The sequence below is a fragment of the Hordeum vulgare genome, chromosome 1H (genome assembly GCF_904849725.1).
Source record: "Hordeum vulgare subsp. vulgare chromosome 1H, MorexV3_pseudomolecules_assembly, whole genome shotgun sequence".
NCBI lineage: Eukaryota > Viridiplantae > Streptophyta > Magnoliopsida > Poales > Poaceae > Hordeum > Hordeum vulgare.
In genome coordinates this window covers 282910299-282920135 of record NC_058518.1, presented here as the reverse complement: position 1 = coordinate 282920135, position 9837 = coordinate 282910299, and the positions used below count along the sequence as shown (strand labels likewise).

At 48.5% G+C, this 9837-nt stretch overlaps 1 protein-coding gene across 1 annotated transcript; it reads right to left on the bottom strand.

The window, feature by feature from the left end:
- Nucleotides 1-2837: 2837 nt before the first annotated feature.
- On the bottom strand, nt 2838-9392 carry LOC123431263 (UDP-xylose transporter 1-like). Its single transcript, XM_045115089.1, has 8 exons — nt 9109-9392; nt 4677-4837; nt 4339-4523; nt 4166-4233; nt 3913-4045; nt 3650-3811; nt 3190-3465; nt 2838-3109 (listed from the first exon to the last, which is right to left on the bottom strand). The coding sequence occupies exons 2-8, from the start codon at nt 4798-4800 to the stop codon at nt 2978-2980; spliced, it is 1080 nt and encodes a 359-aa protein (XP_044971024.1). The 5' UTR covers nt 4801-4837; nt 9109-9392; the 3' UTR covers nt 2838-2977.
- Nucleotides 9393-9837: the final 445 nt, after the last annotated feature.

Genomic DNA, 9837 nt, shown 5'->3' with positions numbered 1-9837 from the left:
CCACATGCACTTCTCGTGACTTTTGCAATGGTCAAAAGAAGACTTGTGTGCATCCGAAAGCACTGGTGAAAGTACTTCTCCAGATAGGTTTGCTTTGGAGCAAAATAGTCTCTCATGATCTTGGCATGGCCCTCCACTCTATAACGGTTTAAGTGTATGCGGCCAAGCTACGATCCTCTCCTAGGGCGCAGAATATCATCATTGAAAATCATACCTAAAACGGTTTCAAAGTCTTCGTCGTCTTCGTCATCTTCGGATGATGACGAGTCCTCGGAGACAATCTCCCTCAACCTCGTCATCTACAATTCAACCAACTAGGTTCAATCCAAACGACTTGGTTCAAAAAGAGACAAACGAAAAAAAAACACCTAGGCAATTCGTCGAACACTTGCAGTGCATCGGTGATGCACCGGCCAGCCGTCGTTGTTTCGACCAAACTGGTGGGCAGTGGATCATGGAAATGACCTGCAGCAGCGCGAAAGCAAGGTCAGGAGCGACGACCGTCAAAGAAGAAGAAAATACACATCTGTCTGATGTATCGGTTATAGGATGGCGGTAGGCGTTTCACCTCGATTCCAACGACAGTGACAGGCAACAAACGGGCTCGGTGTCGGTTAGAATGACGGCGAGGGCCAAGTGAGTCAATTAGGTAGCGACCGGGACCGACAGGCGGTCGCCGGCAAAGAGGCAGTGGCGGGCGAGAGGTGGCGGAAAGGCGAGATTTTTTCTTAGAGCAGTCGCCACGGAGTAAATCTAGAGGAGGGAGAGGCGTCGGTGGATAAGCTATCCTCTGATTCTATTTAGGGAATTGGCTAGGTGCCAGTTAGAGGAGAAAAACCGAAATTATCCTCCTCTAATGCCGGGTAGGGGATCGGTTTGAGCTTTGTCAACTTAGGACTATCTTTCTATATCTTCAACATTGATGCATTATACACTGAAATATGGTCTATTGTTGTGTTCTACCTCATGGCGCTTGTGTGGATGGCATGGTGACCAAAATATGTCCGGTGCTATTAATTGTAATATTTCTCTAGCAGCTGTTGCGTTTCTGCACTCTATTCTTCCTATCAATGTATCTAGGGAACAAGGCTTGCGTTTTTTCTGGATTTTTTTTAACATTCACTGTTTTCCGCGCTTGTAAATGAGAGAATTGTCATGATAAATTGGAGCTTTTGTCGAACTTCCAGAAAATTTCTTGTGCAATTTCTGCAAGAACCCTGCCCTACAACTAGGGGTAGGCATATAAACCGAGAACCGATATACCAAACCGAAAGAACCGGGACCGAGACCGAATGGACCAAAACCGAAAATTTTTGTTCCTATTTCGGTTATCAAATCTGTAAACCCGAAATTTATTTGATAATTTCGGTTTTAGCACATGTTAAAGCGAAAAAACCGAATAACCCAAAACTACAGTACAAGCCTCGCTTCCCCTCTAATTCTTGTCAACGCATTAGAACAGGTGGGCCAGCTGGCCCATCTAGAGAGACGCAGGAACATAGCAACCTCTAAGTCTCTCTCTCCCATCGACGTACAAATGTACTTGTTTGGGATGGCCCAAGTATTGTGTAGTAATCGGCCCATATATAATATGTCAGCTGCACTATAACAGTTTGTAGATTAGTACCACCTCGGACAACCATTGAGAATGGGCGCGTTGGGAAGACTATAAAATGGTAGTAGCAGGTGGCTACTCACATCGTTTGCTTGTACCGAAACATGCGACAAAGCAGGCTAAGAAAGATAATGTATTTCTGGTTTGTTCGGTCAAAACCGAAGACATAACCGATTTTTCGGTTCTAAAAATAATCAGTTACTAAAATGTGCAGGATCCGATCGGTCTGCACTTTTAAAGGAACCGAAAATGTTTGTGACCTGCAAAACCGAACCGGTCGGTCCGGTTAGACCGAATGCACAGGCCTACCTACAACCACAGTAGAAGAAGTTCACACTTGCTGCCCTACATTACTTCCAGAACTTTGTAGGTCCTAGAACTGGCTGCATTTTGTCAGAAGGTTGGTGGCCATTAACCTCTCTGACAGACCCGACCGTGTTCATTGAAAGCTGACCACGAATGGAGTCTTTACGGTCAAATCTATGTACATGCATCTCATAGATTCAACACCTATTTCAAAATCAACGCATATATGGAAGGTCAAAGTTCCGCTTAGAATTAAGGTCTTCATGTGGTTTGTTCACAAAGGGGTTATTCTAACGAAGGATAATCTAGCCAAATGAAATTGGAATGGTAACCCTAGATGCAGCTTATGTCCGAATAAAAAAGACATTAAGCACATTTTTCTAAATTGTCCTATGGCTAAACTGGTATGACGCTCGCTTCACATTGCTTTCAACATCAGTCCTCCTAATAGTATAAACATGTTATTTGGGATGTGGTTACAAGGGGTTGATGTTCAAACTGCTAAACTTATTCCTGTGAAATCATGTGCACTATTGTGAGCTGTATGGAATTGCAGAAATGACTTAGTGTTTAACAGACAACGCGATATTCACTTCTTGCAGGTTATCTTCAGGGCTACCGCACTGATCCGCACGTGGTCATTACTCACTCCTGTGAAAGCTAGAGAGCCTATGATTACTGGATGTGTCCGTTGGAAGATGGTAGCATAGGGTATCTTCAACCGATTTGGATGACGACATATTAATATGATAGGTGTTTAGTCATCTAGGTCTATTGTCATCTTCGGTTTGGACGCGACAGACGTCTTGTATCTTTTTATTCACTTTTTGCTAAACCTTTCGTGTACTTTGATGAGACTTGGTTTTGATTTTAATATATGGATGCATACATCTTTCCAGGCCGGGGCTTTGGCTCATTTTCGAAAAAAGAACCACCTTACAATACCACCGTTGCTTTCATCATCGAGCAATTCTCGTCATTGTAGGAGAAACCCCCAAGGGGAAAGAATAGATATTGATGCTGATATACCAACTTACCAAGCACATCCATCCTAAGCTACGGGTTCAGCTGCCGGCTAAATGCGCTCTTCGCGGTCCTTGGCACGTCGTCGAAGTTCTCCGCCCCGCTGCTCTCCTGCCACGGCGAGGCTTTCGTGCCAAGGAGCGGTGCTGAATCCTTCTCGCTCATCTGCAAGGGCACACACTGGTTACAACCTTGTCATACGCCATTCCACGTTCAGATACTAACGTTTCCGGAAAAGTACGGACCTGGGTGTTGACAGGCAACATGGCGCCCTCGGTCTTCTTCCTGCTCTCGGAGACGGAGAAGAAGGAGTAGAGGCCCATGCCGAAGATGGCAATGAGGATGCCGGCGAGGTTGCGTAGTGTGAAGGGATCTTTGAGGAGGACGTAGCCGAAGGAGAGGATGAGGCACGTCTTGAGGTGGCCCAACACCTGGTACGTCACTGGCGACGTCGTGCCGATCACCAGGAAGGTGCTGAAGTTGACGGACACCGCGATCCCGCACGACAGCAGGATGAACACCTGCGCCCAGAAAGTTAGTTCAGCGCAGCTCAAATGACAACAAAGGGGTCTTCCTCTGCTTTATATATAAAGCAACCATCACCGAACCAGCCGATATAAACACACACAGACGCGCAGCTCAAATTCATCCATCTTTTAGATCAACAAGTTCAGTTCTTGCTGCTGCTGCACATCTAGTACGTACCACGACTTCGAATGTGTACTCGAACGCGAAGACATCCTTCTTTGTCAGGAGCTTGTCGACGAAGGGACCGGTGATGAGCAGCACTGCAGATTGGTACAAGGAGGACTGGTACAGTAGCTGAGTGGAAGACACCTTGAGCCTCCTCTGGATTTGGTTGGTCAGCTTTGTTCAAGGTCAAGGAAGATGACATGAACACAAATATTCAGGGTGCAACTGCAAATGTGTAACAGGCTAATAGCTTGAGGGGCAGAGCAGAAGGATACGATCTGGCAGACACAGGTCGCGGCGATAGTGAGCACTGCGATGATCGAGCCAAGGAGATTGAGCTGGAGATCGGTGACCGATGCGATGCCAACCCCCAGGAGGAGGACCATGAGGGAAGCCTTAATGCTCTGGCTGCACGGTTAACGATCGTGGAGCATGAGAATGGCTGAACTTGTTACAAGATGATAAGTGTTCGATGTTCAGGAGAGGTCTAATGAAGTTATGCAATGCAAGGAGGAATCTGAGAAGCACCTGAACTTCTTGCTCAGAAAGATGGTCTCCAAGAGCATGGTGAATGGTATAATGGCCAACTTGGTCATCTGTAGCAAGACAAGCATAGCAAATCAACGAGAAAGAAAACAAATGAAATGGTATGAGCTATCATCAACAGTTTGGGTCAGTAAAGAGGAGGATTCTCAGCTTGCCTGGTAGAAGCCAACTGAGTTGAAGCCAAGGCAAAGGTTGAGGAGGCCAATGGAGATCCCGTTGAGAAACCCAAAGGAGATGACAGTCTGCGCGTCAATTGGCTTCGCCTCGAAGAAGCGCAGACGCTGCGCTATGTGAAGCGTGCAGAAGGTGACCAGCAAGTGCCAGCTTGTCAGTGTCGTCGCTGCGTATCCAAATTTCAAGAATGCACAAATCAGAAATACTTCTCCGTATGCAAAGATCGGAATTTCCTTTTTGCGAACTTTACAAAAGTATTGTCGGACCGAGTAAAAAGCAGCAGCACCGAGTCTGAAACCCTGAAAGTTGTAGTACTAACCGAAGTAGAACTTAAGGGTGCTCATGAGGTACTTGTTGCAGATGACAATGGCTACTGACGACGTGACAGAGAGGCCCAGCGCGCCGGCGACGCCCATCTGGGAGCCCCCGCCGTCGGACGACATCTCCTCTTCGTCTTCTGAACCTCTTTCTCTCTGTCCCCTGGTGGTAGATGAAGGCCCAATTGGTGAGTGAGAAGTTATATGATGATATCCGTTTTAAAAAAAAAGTTATACTATGATATATAGGGGTACATTTTTTGAACAAGCCACCAATGCATAGTGCTCCCAGGCAAATCAGGAGCGAGCAGAAGCTGGTTAAGTTGACAAATATTTATACTATGGTTATCCATCAAGGAACCACGTGAACTCGCATAGGGAAACAAGCCAGGCGTTGACACGAGCACTAGCAGAAACTCCATAGCACGTTCGAGCAGTAAAACAAATTAGAGTCTCACATGGCTTCATCTGTATAAAAACAACAAATTAAAGAATTCCATGATTGCTACCACTCATCACACTAGAACCCGTCGTCCCTCCGTCATCGCACCCGTAGGCGATAGGAAGGCCTCCCCCGTCGCACCGTCCATCCCTTCCTCGTCCACCGAGAACCCGTTGTCCCTCCCTCGTCGCACCCGTAGGCGACAGGGAGGGCTCCCCAGTTGCACCCGCCGGTCTCCTTCTCCACCGCACTCCTCCCTCGTTGCCGCCAGAAGGCGTAGCCGGGCAATACCTGGCCCGCGTCGATAGCGGTGGGGCCCTTTTCCTCCTTGCTCGGGGGTGCCACGGCAGGGTGGGCGCGCCGACGTGGGGCGCGCCGAGGACGACGATGCTCGGTGCACCTGTGGCGACGGGGCACGGATGGGCGGCGTCCTGGAGTACCTCGCGGTGTAAGTGCGGCAGTCAGGGCGGCACCCCTGATGCGGAGGCGACGATTGAAGCCTCCATGGCCAGCCATGTGGCGGCTGCATGCAGATAGATGGCTTCGATGGATGCATCAAGCGACAAGGCTGACATGGTGCTAGTGGTCTGGTCGGACGTACGACGGATCTTCGATGAATCAGCGCCTGGCGTGGCTGCTCTGCTGACCGGCGACGCTTGATCTGGCCACTTTCCTTCGGCCCTGATCGGTGTGCTTCTCTTCCACGGGTCTCCTGTGGTGCCGGCATGGCTTGCCGGGACCCTGGCCGGCGGCGAGGGTGAAGCTGGTGGAGGAGATCCAAATTGGGGGAAACCCCTTGGTCGGCCCCGGCCGACCGCACCAACCACGACACTCAAGGGCGTAACTTTTTCATCTTTTACGTTTGCTCCTCCGATTCCCCCTCCCTGCCTCTCAGATGAAAACCGTAACTTCGGTGGGCGGCGGCGGCATCCTTTACGCTGTGATCTTCCGGAAGGCGTCGCCTTGAGGGCTGAGTTGGTGGTGGACACTGTGTGGGTCCTTGACGGTTACTAGTGGTGGGCACTGCTTCGGGGAAAACCCTAGGATCTGGTCTTCCAGATCGGATGATGATAGTACTACGGCACCGTTCCACTCTTGGGAGCATCGTTTGTGTAGCAGCGCTGGATGACACAGGCAGGAGGTGGAGCAGTTTCGTCCTGCATAAGGATTTGGTGAAGCTGTCAAGTCATGCGTGGAAGACAGGTGCTATGCTGAGTTATGCCTGGTTGGCATGTGCTACGCATGACAGTTCTTCGAGAGTCTTCGCGTATGGACGGATGAGGGGCGTGGTGGCGTCGACGGATGTCCGGACTGACAATGATGATGCTGATTTCTCTCCTGAAGATGGGTCAGTGGTCCGATGATGAAGGCGGCCTTTAAAACGTGTGTATGTGGTGTGCGCTTTAGATGTACTGCATCGGTTGTTGGTCCCAATACGTTATGTGGATGGAATTACGATGACATCGGTTTTAAATACGAAAAGTAAGAACACTCCATATTATCGAGTTTATATGTGTGAGTGATGACTTCGAGTGAATTGATATACTCCATCCGTTCCTAAATATAAGTTTTTTAAGAGATTTCACTAGGAGTCTACATACGGAACAAAATAAGTGAATCTACACTTAAAAGTATGTTTATATACATTCGTATGTAGTTTACTAGTAGAATCTCTATAAAGACTTATATTTAGAAACGGAAGGAGTATGTTTTATCAGCCTTTGTTAAATAATTAATAAAGATGTTTATATGCATCAATTCATGCAAAGAAACCGAGGGTTTGACCTCCTCTTAAAAAAAAAGTGCTACCACACAAAAGCTATCAGCGACGCTACCTGTGGGCAAATAGTGGTCCTTCGCCGGAGTACTCCACCAACTGGGACAAGGCAGAGGCAGCTTTGAAGTGTCAAACTCTGGTGTTTCTTAGTACTACTGATGACTGGTTTGCACATTCGGTGGGTGGTCACATCAGAGCATAGAATGGACTGATAGTCTGATAGGGGCATCGACTACAGGAAGATGCTACGGATGAAGCTCCTCCTATGCTACGTCTGAATACTCACTTGTCGCCACGTCACCCCGAGCGTGACAGCTCTCTCAGTTAATCAGCACACACACTTGTCGCCACGTCACCCATCTACTTCTTGGTTTGACCTAGCATGGAAACTGGAACTTGAACGTTAATTCCTCCATGATATGCTGTCAATGATCGTAAACCTTGGTGGTCGGGAATTAAGGTATTGATATGCAATGAAATGGTTGAACCCATGAATAAAACCTGTAGTTATTTGTATTACAAATACAAACATACGACAGTGGGTTTATATTGCTGACTAAACTTCACTACAAAATTTATATCTGAATCTATGTGTACGGGCCTTATCCTGGGTAGATCACGTTTAGTTAATGTGCAAGTCAAACCTTCGCGAAGAGAGGCAGGCAGTACGATCTCCAGATCGGATGTAGCAGAACAACTACGGATCCGATGGTATAAAGGGTGCTTGGATCCAACATATTTATTTTAGTCTGATTAAAAATAATCTTTTTAAGAGGCTGAAGTTTCAAGCACCACTGACTAAAGAGAGGATAAAACTAGTCAGACTAAAAAAATTTAATCAGGGATATCCATACTAAAATGTGGATTAGTCATCTCTCTCCCCATTTAACTCCTCCCCTTTAACACAGGCGAGTTCTGGATTGGAGGGTTTGGAGGATAATAATTACTCATTAACTTGATTTTAGTTTTTTTAGTATTTGGATCCAAGCATGGATGAGGCTAGCAAGTTTTAGTCTCATTATTTTCAGTCATGGGACTAAAACGTATCCAAACACCCTCATAGTCATACGAGCTAAAACAAAGCGCGAGCAATAACGAAGTATTCTTTTCCTTAGGCCACTTTCCCTCCAAGCAATATCGGCTTTGTCCGCCGATTCGCTGCATTCACCTCCTCTGCGCCTGCCATTTCGACGGCTGGCGGCGGGGAGAAGAATTTTCAGGCTCCGATCAGGCGAATGACAATCCTTTTTATTTGAGTTGGCTTTCGGGGCTTTGATCCTTTTCTAGTCCGTTTGTTTGAACCGAACCGATAGAGTATGGATGTAGATTTCTTTGGCTTTACTATGACCACGAGGTCAGGATTTTCCAACGTTTGTGTGCGACGAAGTGATCTGATGTCAGGCACATCAGATCAATTTAAAGGTTTAACAACAACGATTGCGGCTTCAAGGCGCTGGTCTTTAGGGCCACGTGCACAAAGATTTCTTGACGATAGGTGTGACTGGCTCGTTAACAATGATAATGATCGTTCGTTGCTCCAAAGATCTTGGTGTAATTTCATTATTTGGGGTGCTTTGGGCTTCTGATGACTTGTTAAACAGATCCGGATGTTTTCTGAAAGAAAACACGCGAGCGATAAATCTGGTCGCGCGATTTGCTCCGAGAAGAGGGCAATTAGAGTCGAACGTATCCCTGATCACCGGGAAGAAGAAGAAACTGGCGAAGATATTTCCGCTCGGACGGACGGCGACACCTGCCAACAATTTGGCCCCTACTAGGACGAACGGGGGAGGCATCCCTGGCCAGTCCAGCGCGCCGCCACGCCAGCCACCGACGGACGCCACGTGTCAGGGCGCAGTTGGTTCGTGGCGTGCGCTCGAGCACGCACGGCGCCGGCGAGGAGGCCAGAGGAAACGTACGCGTCCCGTCCGTCGCAGGCGGCGGCGCTGGCTCTACTCTTCCAGTAATCTAGCGGCGTAGCAGTGCTGTGGTAGGGCCAACACGTCGCGGATCCCCCGGAGAAGCAGCGCCGCCGCCGCCGCCGCCGCCGACTGATCGGCGCTGCCCATGCGGCCGGCCGACAACTCGGCTCCAATCGACGAAAGAACAGAGAGTACCGATCGATCGTAAGCAGCTACGCTATATTGCTACCTTACGCGGCGCAGCAGATGAGATTGGAAACTCCCCGGTGAAACGAACAGACGTGCGTACGTACCTCTAGGCTCTTGCTCGATCAGCTGGCGTTCGTGCCGGTGCCGGTCCACGTTCTCCGCCGGGCCCCGAGATCCTGCGCCCGGGGAGACGTGCAACGCTTCCGCTGAGATTTTCCGATCGGGGGTTCGGGGCCGAGGTGGGGCGGGAGAGGAGTCGTCGTCTTTCTCCTCGTGTCTCCGGGGAGGAAGAAATGCTTCGTCTTACTACTTATCAATGGCACTTTGTTCGTGGGCTGTGCCTAGCTGTTGCTGTTGGTGTGATCAGTTGGGTGGAAAGTCTTCGAGAGACGAGGGAGGGTAGGTGGTGAACAACTCAGGCGCCCGCCCGCCCGCCCCGCCGTCGCAGTCATCATCGGCTCGTCGCCTCGTCTCTGGGATGTGGGGCACGCCTTTGATCACGCATCCCGCGCACGGCTACTTCTCTGGGTTCTCTGGGAATTTGGGTCCGTCCAAGAAAACGTGCCCGGCATTAATCTATTGCTTCAAATAAACGAAAATGCAATTCGGCTTTCAGGAGCATGTGCTCCTCCCTGACGGAAATAATTATCGAGATGTCAAAAAGAAATCAAGCAAAATTTTAATTTTAATGTATTCTTTGTCACATTCAAATACTATCTGAATTTTTTTAAATAAAAAGTTTTAGCATTTTAGCATGTGCAGAAAACAAAACAAATTGGACATCTTGGACCTGATTAGTACTCCCGCTGTTACAAAATAAGCGTCATTGATCT

Excerpts from the sequence above, each read along its gene's own strand:
- LOC123431263 (XM_045115089.1), bottom strand. The coding sequence starts at position 4,800 with ATGTCGTCCGACGGCGGGGGCTCCCAGATGGGCGTCGCCGGCGCGCTG. Across the intron at positions 4,524-4,676 it reads CACCCTTAAGTTCTACTTCG|CGACGACACTGACAAGCTGG; the intron begins GTTAGTACTACA and ends TTGGATACGCAG. Across the intron at positions 3,466-3,649 it reads AGTACACATTCGAAGTCGTG|GTGTTCATCCTGCTGTCGTG; the intron begins GTACGTACTAGA and ends TTCTGGGCGCAG.